Source organism: Geotrypetes seraphini, chromosome 2, assembly GCF_902459505.1.
Source record: "Geotrypetes seraphini chromosome 2, aGeoSer1.1, whole genome shotgun sequence".
NCBI classification, from domain to species: domain Eukaryota; kingdom Metazoa; phylum Chordata; class Amphibia; order Gymnophiona; family Dermophiidae; genus Geotrypetes; species Geotrypetes seraphini.
In genome coordinates this window covers 426,721,998-426,742,138 of record NC_047085.1, presented here as the reverse complement: position 1 = coordinate 426,742,138, position 20,141 = coordinate 426,721,998, and the positions used below count along the sequence as shown (strand labels likewise).

The following is a 20,141-nucleotide window of genomic DNA, read 5'->3' as shown; positions in this document are numbered from 1 at the left end:
AAAATTTAATCTAACTCCAAACAAGGGTCCACTTAACAAACACACACTTATGCTGCTTTATAAACACCTAGTAAACGTTTATGCTAGTTTTCTTTTCACAAAATTACAAAATTCTTTTGCTTTAGAATAAGATCTATAGAGAGGCAAATACTGCTAAAAAAAAGTCTCTCTCATACCCTTATTTGAAAACAAATGCACCTACAGTACAGTGTACACCTGATAAAGGTCTAGGATAGAAAGCGTGGTGAGACCCACCCACCAATATTTATTCATTTGCATGTAAAGTGCTGCATATATTTAATTGTGCAACACAACATCTTAAGTGAGTTTACTGTGAAATTAACATAGGAAGCTGAGCAGGCAGCTGCACCAAGAAAAGGTAGGAACATGTTAATTAAGAGATAAAACTTCAGCTTAGGCTCCTGGAGGTCGACGTAAGTGCTCTAAGCACTAGGTTACGTTGGGATTCTAGTCTACTGAAACGTGCTATAAATAGTCCTGAAAATATATCTATCCGTTTATCTATATCTCACGGGCCGCATCGAGGTGGAAGAAGATATCTTCTTTTTCAAGGGTCCTGCGGCAACAAGGGGGCATCCGTGGAAAATCAGGGGCGGGAAACTGCACGGAGACACCAGGAAATTCTTTTTCACTGAAAGGGTGGTTGATCGCTGGAATAGTCTTCCACTTCAGGTTATTGAGGCTAGCAGCGTGCCTGATTTTAAGGCCAAATGGGATAGACACGTGGGATCTATTCACAGAGAGAGGTAGGGGAGGGTCATTGGGGTGGGCAGACTGGATGGGCCGTGGCCCTTATCTGCCGTCTATTTCTATGTTTCTATGTTTCTATACTGTACTTTATTCAAACACTGATTTTAAACTGGAATTCATGATGCCTTCCTTTTCTATACTGGCATAATACTGTCTTGCTAGTCAAAAGAGAATTGAGAAGCAGCGCATTCTATATTTGGATCAGCTCTGGAATTGTATACTATGTTAGAACACTCTATTGTCTTTTTAAAGAAAGCAAACCCTTTCCATGCCCTTTATGTTGATTGAAAGAGGTTTCTTGCACAATGCTGTACCAAAGAAGTCAAGAATCAGTGGGCCAAATGATCACCCTTTCCCTGCTTTTTTATCACAGGGAAGCTGACAAAAAATAGTAGAAATTTTAAGTAAGTCAAAACAATCTGTCCCTCTAATTTGATTGTTATTGCATTATTTGTTTTCTAACCTATAATTTACATATGGGATTGAGCACTTTTTCCCAAATGTTAGAATATGATTGACCCCCAAAAGTTTTTTGTTTGCACATTCGTTCATAAAGCTTACATTTTCCTATTTATTACTGTACCATTATACTATGTAATAAAAAGACTACCAGTGTAAACATACCTCAGATTGTCAGATGTAACATATATTGCATGAAGAAAAGTAATGTCTGGTTTTGATGTGGAAATATATCTCTTTAGATAATGTGACAAAACAGTCATCTGTAACTGTCAGTTCAATATTTACAGAAATGTAGCTGAAGCAATGCTCATTTGTAAAATTATTTGATCTCAAATATATTTGTGAAACCAGTTCAAATAAGGAGTTTATATGTTATAGTTAATAAGCAGTGAGCTAAGCAAGCTAATGTCTAATTTATTCAATATATGAAAACTATAATGAATATCTGCTACATTTACCAGAAGAAAAAGCTTTCTGTTTTTATTTCAAGTTTGGATGTTTTGCCTCTTCTTTTCATAGTGCAGAATTTGAGTAGCCATATTAGTCCTCATGGAAAATAGAATCCAATTGGACCAATAAAAAGATGTTATTCTCCAGAAGCTTTATTTCAAGATCATCTGGGTCCCTTTTTTTTTCAAATATGACTCCAAGGGCTCCTTTTATCAAGCTGCGCTAGCGGGGTTAGTGTGCGCGACTTTTAATCATGCGCTAACCCCCGCGCTGGCCAAAAAGCTACCGCCTGCTCAAGGCAGGCGTTAGCGGCTAGCATGGACGGCAGTTTGACGAGCGCTATTACGCAGGTTAAACCGTTAGCGCGGCTTGATAAACAGAGCCCCAAGACTGAAAGAAGAATGTCGCAACTAAGGAATGAATTCTCTAGCTAGAAATGTGCACTTCTTTTATCCTTACAGTCATTTTTGCAGGAGAAACCTAAGGGCTCCTTTTACGAAGCTGCGTTAGGGCATTAACACGCAGAATAGCGCGCGCTACATTGCCGTGTGCGATAGACGCTAACGCCAGCATTGAGCTGGCATTAGTTCTAGCCGTGTAGCGCGCGGTAATATCCTGCGTGCGCTAAAAACGTTAGCGCACCTTAATAAAAGGAGCCCTAAGTCTTGAAAGTTTTGTACAACCACATCTTTTCATTAGTCCAGTAAATTATCACAACTTACACAGATTACAGTTTACTACTTCTGCAAATATACTATAGAACACCTTCTCAATTCCATGTATTACAATTAACCCAAGTCGGATATTATATATAAAAGACCATCTATGCCTTACTATTTAGGTAGTGTTGTGCTTAAGGTAGCAAGTGTGATAGTTTTTGTGCTTATAATTCATGACAAAGAAACTCTTCAGTGTAAGGAACTCTATAGCACATTGAATCAGGATGCCACAAGCTAAGCACCATAATGAAGACGGTGCTACTGCTGTGCCTATAGGAAAAAGACAGTGCTAGCTGAAATCAAAACTCTATTGCTGCATGAAAAACTCTACAGTGAGAGTGAACACAATGTAAGGGATTACGTAACACACTACAGATCTTACAAGTAGGATAAAAAATAATTATTTCTGCTGTGTACAAGAAACATAAACCAGAATTCCAGACCATTACCTTGCTCAAACACCCACCTTGAAGTTGTGGGGAAATAAATAAGTTTGAATTTGTTTTAAAAGGAGCATGCTGAAAATTTGCCTATCTTATTGTTTGCTCAAGTGTACTTTCACAGTACCAGCAGTATATTGCTCATCTCCCTGAGCCACATTGGGAGGCATTAACATACTTTGCATTGTACGGCAGTACTGAAGGTTTTGCTCTGTTCCATCTTCTTCATATTTTTAGCAGACTGGGCACTTCACCTTGGCTAAGCCAGGATTTATTATGATCACATCTGAAGGCACATGACAGCTGGAAGGCCTCAAGTAAAGCTCCCTTTCTGAAATACCTTAAACAGGTATTTTAAGGCTGCAATAAAATTGCTTCCTGCCAAGAAATCAATCTTTGAAATGTTGTCATATTCAGATCACAGAATTGTGGCACTTGAAAAAAGTCTAAAGAAGCTTGTTTACAGAAGAAAATCCTTCATTTCATTTCTAGTTATTTATTTTTGCCATTGGCTAGGGCTATATCAGGGCTATTCTGGTACCCTCCTTCAAGCTTCTGCCGCTTTATCATTTGTCAGATGTTCCTTGTCCGCCATATCATCCTGAGGAGGCCTAGCTCGATCAAAGAATCCACACTAAAAACAATATAAACATATATTAAGTCACAGGCCCATGATTTATGTAATGCAATTCTATTAATATAGTATACATTCCTTAAATACTATCAAGCATAAAGAGATTTTAACTACATGTAAGTATATGTTTATATGACACCTCCTTTAGTCTATCAAACTTTTAAAAGGCCCAAAGCAATGCTCAGTGATATGTCTCAAACTACATCATTTTACTTGTCAATGATAAAGATAAGAACATTAAGGGGTCTTCTTACTAAAGTATATTACAATGCAGTTTACCACATGATAACTGCTAGCATCAACCGCATTAAGGGGTTTGCAGTAGTTTGGCAGTTACTAAACCAGGACATGTGCATTCATGGGCAACACAATAAGCTGGTGTTTAGAGGTAGCTGCCACTTATGTGTGTCACAGGTGCCATTAATCAACAGTTAGATGCCTATGTATAAGTGCTCTAGGTTCTATTCTATAAGGCCATAGCACCTAACTGCAATGGGGACATACAAATAGGCAGAGCATGGGCAGGCCATAGGCGTGTCTCCCAGTTACAAGCCTAGTGTATAGATTACTATAAATTATGAACATCACTTGCCACACCTAGGCACGTCAACTTAACACCTGCCATGGCCTAAGATGGCATGCCTAAATGTGGCTGCACTGACATAATATTCTATAAATGGAAATCATGGTGCCAAGATGCCATTATAGAATAGGTTCTAAGTGCAAGACACTGAGGCACTCAGGCACCAATTTATAGAACTACCCCCTAAGTGCTTTTCATGTCATGTGGCATGGTAAGGGCAGAGAATGGGCACGGAAGTGTTAGCCAGGTAATGCAATGCACTTACTGTGCTCTAACTCAGTGGTTCCCAACCCTGTCCTGGAGGACCACCAGCCAGTCAGGTTTTGAGGATAACCCTAATGAATATGCATGGAGCAGATTTGCATGCCTGTCACCTCCATTATATTCAATCTCTCTCATGCATATTCATTAGGGCTATTCCAAAAACCCAACTGGCTAGTCTTCCAGGACAGGGTTGGGAACGACTGCTCTAACTGGCTAATGCACAGTCAACATGATACCATTTACCACGTCCTAAATTGCACCCAGGTATTGCATGCTAATTGGCACTTTAAAGTGAGACCTGCCTATGAGAATGCTTGCTCCGCTCCCACTGGTTACTACATAAACTTTGTAGCTACTGCACGATAAAATCTAGTTAAGCTGTACTAACTGCAAATTTTTTTTCTGAATTTTAGTAAAAGAGTCCTTAAGATGTGTATGCTGCTTCTGATCAAAGGTCCATTGAGCTCAGCATCCTGTGGCCAAAATGAGTCTCAAGGAAGTATTTAACAGATTCTATAGAGCAGGGGACTGATATTCAGACTATAGGAGGCAGCCTGGAAATTCAATGCCAGGTCATATTGAATTTCTGGGGGGCTTTGGTTTGCTAGAAATAGCTGGTTAAGCCCCTATTCATTGGCTGACCAGTTAACTTTAGTGGTCAAAAATAGAGCTGCTATTTATGCAGGCCTATCTGGCCACTAAACTTAGCTGATCAATTAATGAATATTGGCGCTAAACAGCTAAGTTACGTGACATAGCTGGTGACTGGGCTAGCTCCTAACAATTACAAGCCAGTTAAATAATACTAACTATAGGGCAGTGGGTCTATTTCTTGTTGCATATTCTCAGGGACCAATCAGTGCGCATAGCATTCGTGGACCAATCCAGCTTGGTTCCCAAAAATCTTCGGGGAAGCCTCCAGAGCTTTCCCCAACATAGCCAGCCTTTTCTGACTCCTAGTGCTTCCTGCACATGCATGTAAAGCGGTGCATATGTACAACTGCAGCCCTGGACCCTCCCTAAACCCAGCAATCTCTTCCTCCTATGGCCTTTGCGGCATTCTTCAGCCATGACAATGCAACTTATTGCTCCACCTTTCTGCCCCAGCCCCAATCTGCCTCCTACAACATGGACCTCCTGCCACCCTGTTCTAAACTCGGAGCTGATACCAACCAGGTACATTTTTAAAATAATAATTTAACCCTATAGGGTTACATTAATATTCTGTAAAGGAAAGTAAGTGCCTAAATTTCTTTACAGAATATATGCTTAAATATACATGTTGTGTTATAACATTACCCCCTAAGTATATAAATTATGGTGCTTATGTTAGAAGTTCTAGCCTTGTTCTTGTTATCTGAAAACCAGCATTTAGATGTCCATATTGTATTGGCATCCAAATCCTGATTTTATAAAGCCAGGATATGGACATCTAAAACTGCTCTATGTCCATATGGCAAAGGGTCATGGTCTGAGTATGTTTTGGGCAGGACTAGGGAAGGGCGTAAAGATGGACATCCAGCTCCGATTGCAGAAGGGGAAGGTACATCCATAATCAAAAAGAGGAATGTCCATATTTAGACCTGGTCCTTGGCACATCCAGGTAACAGAAAGATACTCAGCAGTTCTCCACTGAATGGAGCAAGGTAAGTCACTGCAGGTAGAAACAAAAATTACAAATCACTGCAACGGGATGTGAACCAGAAACCTCAGGTTCTTTGCCCTAGCTCTCCATCAGCTTCTCCAACCATTAGGCTACTCTTTCAAATGGATAACTATGTAGTCATTTTATAATTATGGATGTTCTTCTGCTGCAGAAGAACCAAGAGGAAAAAGGGAGTCCAACCTTGTCTGCAGTGAAAAAACCAACCAGGAACAAACAAACCAAAACTGCAGAAATGTACAACGATGTAGGCAAACTTTAATGTGACAACCAAAATATTTTAAAAACCTTTTTACCAAACAAGGGACCCAAAACAGTCCGTGTTTCGGACAACCTTCATCAGGGGTCCACGGTAGAAAAGGGAAAAGAACATATGTCACAAAAAAATGTTGAAAAATACAGTAGAAACAAACGGATGATTTGTCACGCCGAGAGTTACTAAATCTTGTAAGATCTAGCCAGATCTAGCCAGATCTTACAAGATTTAGTGACTCTCGGCGTGACAAATCATCCGTTTGTTTCTACTGTAGTTTTCAACATTTTTTTGTGACATATGTTCTTTTCCCTTTTCTACCATGGACCCCTGATGAAGGTTGTCCGAAACACGGACCGTGTTGGGTCCCTTGTTTGGTAAAAAGGTTGTTCTTCTGCTGCTACACAGACATCCATGTCTCTTATTCTGACTTATTCATAGTTGGACATTTCAATTTGTAAAACGGATATTCATGCTGGGCGTAGCAAGCACTTGGACATCCATTTCTCCTGTATTTTAGAACAGGCTGTATGTCAGCAGACCTTGTAGTAAAATACATAGAAAATGGATGTCTATATTTGACATACAGAATTGGACTTCCATAATCTGAGCTGGACATTCTTTCTTAAAATTCCTTTCTATGTCTAAATGGGCTACATAGCTAACAGGTATAACCTAAAATGTTTTATTTAGGGGGAGGGGGCTTATCAGTGTGGGCTACCTGTTAAGACATGTTATTTTAATGTTAACCCATTAGGTCTCATTGCAATCATATGGGACCTGTGCTAAAACGGGACACATTAGTTGTAAAATAACACATCTTAATGGTAGCTCACGTTGATAACTACATGTACATCCGTTAGATATCCAAAGTAAAACATAGATATTCAGTGGCACTTAACATGCACACAATCTGAAATGTCTAGACTTACTCTACGTATGGCTGAATACTGACCTCCAGAAGTTGAGGATCACAGCTCCTTAAAATGAGTCAAGCTTCATGATCCTTTTTCATTTGTTATTAAAACTACTTTGAAAAGAAGCAAACAGGATAAACTACTGACAAAATATTTTTATTTCTTCTTGAAACTGGGAAGCAAAATAATAGTCTTCACATGATTTCTTTCCTTATTATTGCAGAAGCTTTCCTGTGCCTGTGTGTGGCCCTTATCACTTCAAGAGTGGAAAAAAGCAAAAAAAAAAAAAAAAAAAAAAGAAATAAAACAAAAACATACCTTCCACATTGCTAATGTTAAAATAGCCAGAACTAACAATCCAAGGAGTACAGCCAGTATGATGACCCATAAAGGAATGGCAAATGACATACTTGGAGTAGCCCAAATAACCGATGTTCTAATCTGCAGGAGGGGAAAAAAAAAATCAGAAATAAAACATAAGAAAGCAAATATAACCACTGTAAGTCAGAAATCAAAACATTTTGGTCTGTGAGCAAGATGACTTCAACTTTTTCTGTCATGCTAAACTTGAGAAAAAGTACCAAAGCCCTAGGGCCTGAATTGTAGCATCCTCCAAAATAGTACAAAGGTTTTTTTTTTTTTAGCTTGTGCTTACAATTAGTGTGCATTAAATCCATTAGCGCACCTTGGTAAATGGGCCCCTTAGTATCCATTCAATTTGATGTTCTAAAATACGATGAAGTGGCTGGTCCCACATGCTCCTGGTAGGTCTCCTGCTGAGCTATTTTTCTCCGCTACAATCTCTTTGAGGAAGCAAGATGCATTTAGACAAAGGAACCTTAGCAAATACACCATAGTGAAACAGTATGGGGCTCATAATCGTAAGAGAAAAATGTCCAAAAACCGGCCTAAGTCGGCACTTGGATGAACATTGTCCAAATATGTCCAAGTGCCGATAATAAAAACGGGTTTTGGATGTATTTCTAAACGACCTAGGCCTTCATAGTGCTGCTGAATGACCAAAGCTTCAGGAGGAGTGTCGAGGGCAGGAGTTGGGCGGGACGTGGGCAGGCTTATATTTAGTCGTACAGCATGTATAACCGAAGGTTATACAGCCCAGGATCAACGGAACTTGGACGTTGTGACTTAGACCATGTAAAACATGGTCTAAGTTACAAAAACCCACCTAAACTCACCAGATAAGCACTGCAAACATATAATACAGACCCCAGTGATCACCAAACCCCCACCCCCATAAAAATATTAATCACACCTATAAAATTCAGCCTCCAGACCATTATCTGGCAGCCTGGCATAGGAAAGCCTTGTCGTCCAGCATAGAGGCGGCTTAAGCCGTCTTGGGGGTGGGTTAGGGACCTATAGAGAGAAGAACCTATGCCCATAAGCCCCGGTAATCACTGCATTGATACTTAAACATGTGCACTCCCCTATATACCCCCAAAACCCTTTTTTACTGGCATATAAGTGGCTCCTGCAGCCATAAGGGCTATTAGGGTGGTAGATAAGTGGGTCTAGGGGATTCTGGAGGTGGTTTGAGGGGCTCACCATGACCTATAAGGGAGCTGTAGTGAGGAGAAGACATGACACCCTTTTTGTGAAGTTCACAGCAGTGCCCTGTAAGGTACCCCACAGTTTAGGTGCCATGTCTGGGTGTTCAGTCCATCACTTTGCAGATCCCTCCCACGTCCAAAAGGGCTTGTTCTAGGCATTTTGGACTTGGACAGAAAGTTGGACAAAAATGTGGTATAAAGATGGACGATTTAGTGACTTGGACGATCAGATCAGCAGGACGTATAGTTAGACGAATTTCGAAACAAAAAAAATTTTGTTTAGACGACTTGCGACTTAGACAAAAATGGACTTGGACGTCCCTTTCGATTATGCCTCTCCACGTGTTTGGGAGAGAGGGGATGGCAGATTCCCTACATAAAATATAATATTTTGGAGTGCCACAGAACAAGGGCTATCAGCCCAGGTCTGGTTTTAAGGCTATCCACAATGGATATTATTAAAGTAATTTAACAATAAAGTTAGGGCTTCTTTTACAAAGGCACGCTAGCGGTTTTAGCGCGTGCTAAAATGCTGCGTGCGCTAGCCGCTACCGCCTCCTCTTGAGCAGGCGGTAGTTTTTTGGGTAGAACACGCTATTCTGGTGCATGCGCTAAAAATGCTAGTGCACCTTTGTAAAATAATTTGCATATATTTGGTTATCATGAAAACTAGACTTTTTTTTTTTGAACCTTTGCCATAGAGGATTTATTTTCCTTATTTAAATCACTATGGGCCCTTTTACTAGGTTAATGTGTGCTAATGAATATTAGTGTGTTTTAAGTGTCACATAGACAATAGGTATAAAATAGGATGCACAGCATATAGCGTGCACTAATGTCCATTAGTGCATTCTAAGGTTTGCTAAAAGGGTCCCTATATTTTCTGTGGTATGTCATACATTTTAGCCTAGTAATCAGCAAATGATCTTCAAAATCTGGTACACAGACTTAACACAAGTAGTTTCCAAGTCTATCATTTACTATACTGCTCATCAGGTGCCTTCTGAGTGATATACAATCTCTATATTATCTAATTATTATTATAACAGGAAAAAGAACTACACTTGTAGAGGTGCATGAGGTCTTCATAAAATTCATACTAGTTTTCTCTTATGGTGGTCCCTTCAAATTGCCTTCATATAGAGTTTTAGATTTATATTTTATTTATTCATTAACTGCCTTTATGAAGATATTCACTCAAGGCAGTCTACAAAAAGTACAGTTTAACATAAATCAGCATAACAAAACCAAAATGACCAAATATAAGCATAAATACAATAAATGATAAACTTGGAAAAAACGAATTGAAACCTAACAGTAGGACTAACATGAAAATGTATACAAAAAACATGGTGGTCACCTTTAAAACACACTCTAACCCCGAAACCTTTCTACCTCCCCATCCTCCTCCCCCCATACCTCTTTAAACCTTTGCTGGCGGTGAGCACCATCTGCAACCTGCTGCTCGCGCTGGCTTTGGCTGTCCTCCTAATGTCATTTCCTGGTCATGGGCCCAGGAAGTCATGTCAGGGGGAGATCCAAGGCCAGCATGAGCATCAGGTTGCAGATACTGCTTGCCGCAGGACTAAAGGGTGTGTTGGACCATCAGATGCCAGAAAATTTGTGGTGTTCCTGTAATACAAACAGTACCATAATAGGCAGCATAGATGACATTGTATTATGTTCAACAAGATACCAATGAAACACCTAATAAGTATTAATTAGAACATAGATTATACAGCTTACCATGTACCTGAGGGGCCAAGTGCAGGTATATAGATGGGGACAAGATAAGTAGTATAGAGTTAGTTAGGATAAATAGACGGGTGGCTAAACTTAAGGCAAGTTCTTTGTACAGTTAAACAAGCAAAGCACAGGGGGTCAAATCAATAGCATGGCACAAGATGTAGGCATCACAGTGGGGCAAGCTTGTATTTTCCCATCTCCATTTTTAACTTTAATATAATGTTTTAACCTATAATACCGTTTTTGTATGTTGATAAATTTTGAATTGTACACCGCTCAGAAGCCTGATTGAGCGGTATAAGAAATTTTAAATAAAACTTGAAACTTGAAAATACATAGAAGTGCACAGGCGGCGCTAATTATGATTCGATACCATTTTATAGAATTGCACTTAGCCCCACACTAATTGGGGGCTGATGTTTTATGTGACATATTGAATAGGACCCTTGGGCCCAAATTCTCTATAGTGTGTCGTTAGTTAGGTGGAGGGAGGTGCTTTATCGCCGCCTGACTTAATTGGTTTAATTGTTTTTAATCAGCGTGGTAATTAATTGCATCGTTTAAAAACATTTAAAAAGTAATTATCAAAGAAAATGTAGGTGACTGCTGATGCCTTCAAAGGTGGCACCATGATCGTGGCACCTAAGGTCGAAGAAGGCGTGTTTAATGGCATAAACGACTTTAGACACCCTCAGGTGTCTCTGTAGATGTGATTCATGTCAAACATAAGCATCGGAAACGTAAACCTTCAAAATCCTGGCCAATTTTTTTTTCTTACATATATATACCACTTATATCCTCGGTGCAGGCCGCCATCAGAAATTTCTGGGCCCCTTACTGAGCAATCTTATTAGGCCCCCCACGCACCCCTTCTCCCCCCCCTGACCCCCCCTTCTTCCATGGGCCGAATACACACATACTTTTCTCTGTCGCCGCACTCTTTGACCAAAAGATTTGTAAGCCTGCAACCACGTCAAGGTAGACTCTTTCAGCAGCTCCCCTCCCTCCCCCTTACCTTTGTGGCCAAGTCAAAATGATCTACCAACAATAAAATTTTAAAAACACAAAGCACGCTGTACGCAGAGAAAATGTTAATTATCATTTATATTCCGCGGGTTTTCAAAGAGGTCAAGGCAGATGACTTTATGCAATGTCACCTCAGTAACAACTATACAAAAATAGACAAATATTCCCCCTCCCTTTTTACTAAACCGCGATAGCGGTTTTTAGCGCAGGGACCTGCGCTGAATGCCCCATGCTGCTCTTGAAGCTCATAGGCTCCCTGCGCTAAAAAACGCTATTGCGGTTTAGTTAAAGGGGGCCATAGTGCAAAATATAGACAGCATATATAAATTCTCAAAACGGACATATTCTGATCACTAAATTGAAAATAAAATCATTTTCCTACCTTTGGTAATTTCATCAGTCTCTGGTTGCACTTTATTCTTCTGACTGTGCATCCAATATTTCTTCCCTTCTTTCAGCCTCCTGTATGCTTTCTCTCCTCCAGACCTCATTCCCTCCCCAAACTTTTTCTTTGTTTCACCCTGCCCCCTTCTTTCTTTTTCTCTCTCTCCATACCCCCTTTCATTCTGTATGTCTGTCTTTCTCTCTCTCTTCGTGCCCAATTTTTCTTTGTTTTACCCAGCCCCCTTTTTTTTTTTTTTTTCTGGCTTCCTGTCCCCCCCTTTCTTTCTTTCTCCTTGCTCTCCCCTATGCCACCACCATTGGGAAAATGCTGCCACCGCCACTGGGGAATAGGCTGCCACTGCCACTATCGGGAACAGGCCGGCGCCGAGTTCGCCCTGCTTCTCTTCCCCGCGGGGCCGACCAACTCTCGCCACTCGACGTCAATTCTAATGTTGGAGAGGACATTCTGGGCCAGCCAGGCAGCAATTGGCTGGCCCAGAATGTCCTCTCCGATGTCAGAATTGACGCGGGTGGCGAGAGTTGGTCGGCCCCACAGGGAAAAGCAGGGAGAACTTGGCACCAGCCTGTTCCCAATGGCGGTGGTGGCACTCAAGTGGCTAAAGAGACGCAGTTTGCCAGCCTAGGGAGAACACTGGAGGGTGGCCAGCTGTGCACCCCCTTGGGGCGTAAACCCGGGGCAGACCGCCCCACTCTCACCTTGGTATGCCACTGTCTGTACCTCACTCTCTCCCTATGACCAAAAATTCTCCTTTCTTCTATTTCCCGTGTATACAACCATCTCTTTCCCTCCCTTCCTCTCTCCCAAGTCCATGCCTTCTGTGTCCAAAAATGCATTCCCTCTCCCACCTCAGCATCTCTTTCCCTCCCTTCCTCTCTCCCAAGTCCATGCCTTCTGTGTCCAAAAACCCATTCCCTCCCCCACCTCAGCATCTCTTTCCCTCCCTTCCTCTCTCCCAAGTTCATGCCTTGTGTCCAAAACGCACTCCCTCCCCATTTTGTGTTCCCCGTTTGCCTCCCAGCCTATCTTAGCAACTTTCTCAGCAAAATGTAGCTCGAGCCGCGTAGGCTTGTCTTCTATTTCCTGCCTGTCCCGCCGCGCACACATAGCCAACCAGAAGTCTTCCCCGACATCAGCGCTGACGTCGGGGAAGACTTCCGATCGGCTGTGTGAGCGGCAGGGCAGTCGGAGTAGAAGACGAGCCTCGCGGCTCGAGTTATATTTAACCCCGCGGGTCCCCCATCGTCCCCGTTCAGCTCTCTCTCCTGTGCACCCCCTTGGGGTGTGCACCCGGGGCGCACCGCCCCCCCTAGGTACACTACTGGCCCGGGCCCCCTGTCAGCTCCGGGCCCCTGAATGCAGGACTGGTAGTACTGCCCTGATGGCGGCCCTGCCTCGGTGGGTTTACATTCAGGTACTTTTATCATATTTCCCTATCTGTCCCGGTGGCTCAAACTATATCTAGTGTATCTGGGGCAATGAGGGGATTAAGTGACTTGCTCAGCGTCATGAGGAGCAGCGAGGGATTTGAAGCTACCTCAGAATGCTCTAACCACTGTGCTATACACTCCCCAAACACTTTCTGATGCCCATGTTTGACAGTGGGTGCGATTCTACAAACAGCACCACTCCATGATTAACACATGACTGGCACCATCTAATAATGGCGCCGTTTCTAGAATCCGTCCCTTGGCGCCTAATAGTAAGGGTAAAGTAACTTAATGAGGGAGATTGTTTTTTCTTCCAGAATTTCTGCACCATTTTAGGAGACGGCCCTAGTTAACCACTTACCTGTGGGATTTTCAGCAACCGCATGGGTTGCTATTTTGAGAACTGATGTTACTCTGAGCCCTCATTATAGAACTCAGCATGTTCTCTGGTGCCTTATGAAAGAAACTTGTTTTAAATTTGCTCCTTTCTTTCCATCTCCAATGCCAGACCCCAAACTTCATTTGTAAGGAATCTGCACTCTCTTATATGATGTTCTTTTCTTAATTGATTTTATACATTTATTTGTAAATTGCCGAGATTTTGCTTTGCCACAGTTTGGTGATGCATCACATTTGGAATAAAGATAAAAATTTGTCCTTCAGTTTTATAGCCAAACCCTGAGTGATTAACACTTCACTGCCATAGTTGCTTCCCACATTGCATTTTACTGTCTCAAATATAGGCCCCCCTTTTACAAAGCAGCGCTAGCAAGTGCCGTGCTGTAAAACTTCTGAAACCCTTTAAATCCCTATGGACTTCAGGGGCATTTACCATGACAGTCTGTGCTAAAATGCTTTGTAAATAAGAGCCACGGAGGGGCTTAATCGAAAGGGACATCTAAGTTCATTTACGTCCATCTCGCAAGTCGTCCAAAGTTAAAAGAGCCTAAACACATTTTCGAAAGATACGTCCAACTTTTTCTTACTTTCGAAAATCGTCTAATTATACGTCCTGCCGATCTGATCGTCCAAGCCGCTAAATTGTCTATCTTTATACCACATTTTCGTCCAACTTTCCATCCAAGTCCAAAACGCCTAGAACAAGCCCTGTTGGACGTGGGAGGGGTCTGCAAAGTGATGGACTGCACACCCAGACATGGCAACTAAATAGTGGGGTACCTTACAGGGCACTGCTGTGAACTTCACAAAAAGGACGCCATGTCATCATTTCACTACAGCTCCCTTATAGGTCATGGTGAGCCCCCCCAAACCACCTCCATAATCCCTTAGACCCACTTATCTACCACCTCAATAGCCCTTATGGCTGCAGGAGCCACTTATATGCCAGTAAAAAAGGGTTTTGGGGGTGTATAGGGCAGTGTACATGTTTCAGTATCAATGCAGTGATTACAGGGGCTTATGGGCATGGGTCCTCCTTATGGGAGGGGCCTTAGGCACATGGGATGTGCGTAAGGCCTATGGGTGGGTCTTAGGCACCTGGGCCAATCAGGCTCTAGGCCCCTTCCTGGTGCATCCCACAATGCACCGGGAAGGGGCAGGCCTGCCATTCTGAGGATGGCGGGCCTGCCAGCCAGCCAGACCAGGAACCCATCCATCCGGCCAACTAAAAGTTTAGTGTGTGTGGGGATTCCAGGGTAGTTGAGGGGTTGGGTTAGTGGGGGGGGAGGCATTTGGGGGGTTCGCCAGGGGGGGCGCCTTCAGCAGGAGGGCTTGGGCTCTCTCTTGCCAGTATTGTCCGGGGTGGGGGTGGGTTTGCCTTCCGGCAGGAGGGCTTGGGATCCCTTCTGCCGGTATTGTCGTTGGGGGGGGGGGGGGGTTCGGGGGTTCGCCTTCTGGCAGGAGGGCTTGTGATCCAACCTGCCATTTTTGTCGGGGGGGGGGGGGGGGCGGGGATTCGTCTTCCAGCAGGAGGGCTTGGGATCCCTCCTGCCGGTATTGTCACGGGGTGGGTGTGGATTTGCCTTCTGGTAGGAGGGCTTGGGAATCCTCCTGCCGGTATTGTTGGTATTGTCGGGGGTGGGGGGGTCAGAAGTTCGCCTTGCCGACATTCGGGTTTGTTGGGGGGAGGAGATCGTGATCACTGCAGGACAGATTAGTCATCTCTACTGCTGTGATCATTGCGGTGGGGGGTGGGCAGGTTGCCGGGGCTGCTGAGCTGATTGCGGTAGCTGCAATCAGCTCAGCGGCCCTTATTCAGAACTTATACCTGTTTTGACTTGGTCCAAGTCACAACGTATAAGTTCCAACTGGGCAATCTCATTAAACTTTTGGTTATACTTGCAGTACGACTAAGTCTAGGTCGACCCCCTCCCACCCTTTCCCCTCATCTAAAAACGCCTCTTTTTGATCTAGGCATTCAGAGGAAGGTTACAGGCCTAAGCTGGTTTTAAATACGTCTAAAACCAGCTTTATTGGTACTTGGACGATCTGTCTTTCTGATTGTTCAAGTACTGATTTAGGCCACTTTTGAACACGTTTTTTGTCTTTTATTGATTATGAGTCCCTTAGACTGTAAGTGGTATATAAATACTAAAATAAAATAAAAAATAAATAAAAACAATTTTCATTGCGAATGTAAGGAATATTAACATGTTAATAGTCAAAATTAGGACAGTATAGCATCATACTCTAAAAACATATATTTTTGAAATGATCATAATTTGGCATGCCAGATTTGTATAAATTTCTCTCATTTAACTAAAAATATCTTGTTTCCCCAAGAGCATAACTCTTCATTGTGGGACAACATTTTTGCTTTGAGCTACTTTGCAACTTTCCACCATCTCCCTATTATGACCTCAGTGCTTTGTTTCTAAAGGAAAGCCATGAAAGTACTTCTAAGGTCATCATGAGTCATTTGGCAGAAGCCGATGGGAAAAAGAATATTCTTATTCTTCCTTTATAAATGAAAATCTCTTCCTTATCTGCAGGGCTTGCTTCCCAGTGTACCAAAACACGGTAACAGCACATCATTGTTTTAATGAGACAAGAGTGATTTAAATAGCAAAGTGGGTACTCTGAAATAATGGAAGCCTCAGTGGAAATGGAAGCAACCACAGCTAGGATTGTCCAGCAGGCTGTAATACAGTAATAACTAGAATAACTGAGGAAAACACAGGCATTTACATTTTTAGGCCTGTCTGGCAGCTACACAGGGAGCCTAGTAGATTAGATGTTCAGACAGTAAAAAGTCACAGTAGTCTTAGAAGCTATTTAGGTTATTGCAAAGCCTTATAATTACACATGGAGATGGAAAGGTGCTACATGTGAACTAATGCAGGGGATTTTGTATTCTCATCTATCCAAAATAGTAGAGTACCACAAAGAAAATAACAACTTACCTGAATGAAAATAAATATCTTAAAAGTGGTCAGGTGATGCAGCTGAGAAATATTCTTAGAAGTATCAACAATAACAACTGGAGTCAAAAGAAGCAGAACGCTTGTCAAGAGGGTTCAAAATATTTATTCAGCACAGATCTCACCCCTCTCCCCTCTTTTACTAAGGCGTGCTAGCCGTTTTAGCGTGAGCTAAATATTAGCGCACGCTAAACGCTAACGTGTCTATAGAATATAATGAAAATTCTATATATGCAAGGCAACTTGTTGAAATGTATTGAAATATGTCAAAACCTTCAATGGTTATCAATATTTTATCAATTTTTTTGATAAGTCTTCAGTATTTGCCAACTACCAGCCTATGAGTTCACGGCTGAGGTACTGTCTGTCAAGTTCATCCTCATCAGACTTATTTTTATATTTTAAAGAAATTTTTGTTCAAGTGCTCCTTAAGTGCTACTAAAGTGCTGATAAATACTTTTAAAATGTTACAGAAGTTGTACTTAGCTTTTATACTTTTAATTTTCTGTACTTGTTAATTTCTGTTACAACGTCGGGTGGGGACCTGTCTGCTCCAACATGTTTCGCCAAAAGGCTTTATCAAGAAGAGGTCCCCCCTTCAGTGTTGGTCCGCTGCATCCCGACTTGCTTTCTGTAGTGCGAAGACGGCACTGTCGGAGCAGACGTTGTAACAGAAATTAACAAGTACAGAAAATTAAAAGTAAAAAAGCTAAGTACAACTTCTGTAACATTTTAAAAGCATTTATCAGCACTTTAGTAGCACTTAAGGAGCACTTGAACAAAAATTTCTTTAAAAAATAAAAATAAGTCTGATGAGGTTGAACGTGCCAGACAATACCTCAGCCGTGAACTCATAGGCTGGTAGTTGGCAAATACTGATGTCTTATCAAAAAAATTGATAAAATATTGATAACCATTGAAGGATTGGACATATTTCAATACATTTCAACAAGTTGCCTTGCATATATAGAATTTACAATATTGGCAACAGGCAGAATTAGGAGGTAACATACTATTACTATCATAGAATATAATGGACACGTTAGCGTTTAGCGCACACTAAAACGGCTAGTGTGCCTTAGTAAAAGGACCCCACAATAAAAAGCCCAGAGTGGAGCATGTTTCACTTAGGCAAAGAGCTACAACAGGGGTAACTGATGATGCAACAATAGCAACACATAAATAACATATACATAAAAATATATCACAAGTAAAGCCAATCCATATAAGGTCTTCCATATAATAAATATAAAATATAGGTAACATACTCACAGGAAACCAAACAAAAATATCTCTGAAACATTTGAGTTAGCTAAAATAAAACATACAAATAAATATCGAATCAGTATAACCTAGGGGTAAGCAACCTCAGTCTTCGAGTGCTGCAACCCAGTCGGATTTCAGAAATTCTCCAATGAATATGTATGAGATCTATTTGCATACAATTAAAAATGATAAATACTACATGTGATATACTTTCTTAGTAACTAAGGGGTTCTTTTACTAAATTTAATTTGTGAATTGAGTTTAAAGATTTTTCTCCAATTCAGGCTGGTGCAGTAAATACTCTGACTCCCATAGGAATTGGGCATTGTAGCATTCGCCATACAGCACTTGGCTGAGCGGCTTAGTAAATGGGGGGAGGGGTAAGGATTTATAACATTATTACTTGTTTTTTTTTCACATTTTGATGTTCATTTTTTAATTTCTACTTGGTAAACCTTGACCTTAAGAGAAGAAGGGCCAGATGCTATATACTATAAAATACTATACTACTATACTATACTATATATTATAAAATCGGTGCTGACTAGACCAGCGCTTAAGGTGATTCTACAAAGTATGCGTATCATTTATAGAATCATGCAATCCATAAGTGAGATGCAGGCAATTAGGCCAGTTATAACCAGGCCTAAATGCCTGCGCCTGACATATGCACACATTGGGTATATTCTATAACAATGGGCCTAACTTTTAGGAACACCCCAACCCCCCCTGATCTGCCCCTAGCCATGGCCCCTTTTCAAATTCATGCACTGAAGCAGAATCGAGCTTTCTGAGCTGAATATGTCTCAATTAACAACAATAAATATAATTGCTCCACTTATTAGGTTGAGAGTATTATTCCTATGGAAGAAAAAGCCTCAGGTTTATTTACCCACTTCCACCAATTTATATTGACTAGTGTCTCAATTAACATTAATTATGAGGTGTTATTGCCAATTATAAGTTGTGCATATGCATCGGACACATGCACTGATGTATTTGCACAACTTGAGGTGTCATTTATAGAAATTGGGGATCAGTGCATAAAAGCATGACTCATAGCAAACTTGTCAGATTCTGCTTGTTTTAAGTGGATGCTGTCATCTGTGATTTCTAAGTACTGCTGGGTGAGTTGCTATCTGTCAGCTTTTAAAACAATTTTTGTATGTGCTTTTTAAGTTGCTTTATTATCTGTATTTTTTATTTTTATTATGTGTTTCTATACTGCCTATCAAGGTTATCTAAGCGGTTTACAATCAGGTACTCAAGCATTTTCCCTATATGTCCCCCAGTGGGCTCACAATCTAACATACCTGGGGCAATGGAGGATTGAGTGACTTTTTTGTTTATATTTTTTTTTATTTATCTACTCGTAACTTGAATACTTCAGAGATTTTTATGAGCTTGGTTTGTATATATCTTTTACATCTATTTTATGGAAGACCTTATTTGGATTAATTCTACTTATGAATTATATATATATATATATATATGTTATTTAAGAGTTGATATTGTTGCATCAACAGTTGTCTCTGACATAGCCCTTTGCCTAACAAAATGTAGTCCACATTGGGATTTTTATTATGTGAGATCTTCTGTGCTGAATATATATTTTGTACCCCCTTGACATGTGTTCTGTTCATTTCGACCACTGAATGCAGTCTGCAGGCCACTAGCTCCTCTACTGTTTCTAACAATAATAACTGGGCAGACTACAGTAGATGGGCTGATTGTATTTTTGCCCTTTTCTACTGTTGCAGAACCCTTGAGCACCCATCTTTAATGGATAGATTCAAGACCTACAGTGTGTTTGCATGGAGAGACCATTCTCCTTACCATATGGGACCTGAGGGGCAGAGAGAAGACAAATTTCAAGACTCTATATTCACCAGGCACCTCCAAATACACACATAAATTATTGAACCAGTTATTCATCATTGTTTAATAATTAATTGGTCAGTCCATAATATTTTTGAAATAAAATTGTTTTAAGTAGATTCCTAAAAGCAGAATAGGATAAACCATTACAAAAAGAATCAAACAATGAGTTCCAGAGCTCTGGTCCAACATATGAAAATACCCTTTTTTGCGTTGATATACCTGTCCAAGGCCTGGTAACTGAAACTGATTCTTTTGAGAAGAGTGTAAAACACACAGAGGTGA

At 41.1% G+C, this 20,141-nt stretch overlaps 1 protein-coding gene across 3 annotated transcripts in view; it reads right to left on the bottom strand.

Moving 5' to 3' along the window:
• Positions 1-820: 820 nt before the first annotated feature.
• ITGA8 (integrin subunit alpha 8) overlaps positions 821-20,141 on the bottom strand; it is a 473,328-nt gene continuing 454,007 nt past the window's right edge. For all 3 annotated transcript variants that reach the window (XM_033931203.1, XM_033931201.1, XM_033931202.1), the window contains 2 exons: positions 7,475-7,597; positions 821-3,476 (listed from right to left, as the gene is read on the bottom strand). In XM_033931203.1, the coding sequence (XP_033787094.1) occupies positions 3,390-3,476; positions 7,475-7,597 (210 nt within the window). In that variant the 3' untranslated portion in view covers positions 821-3,389. The remainder of the gene's footprint in view (positions 3,477-7,474; positions 7,598-20,141) is intronic.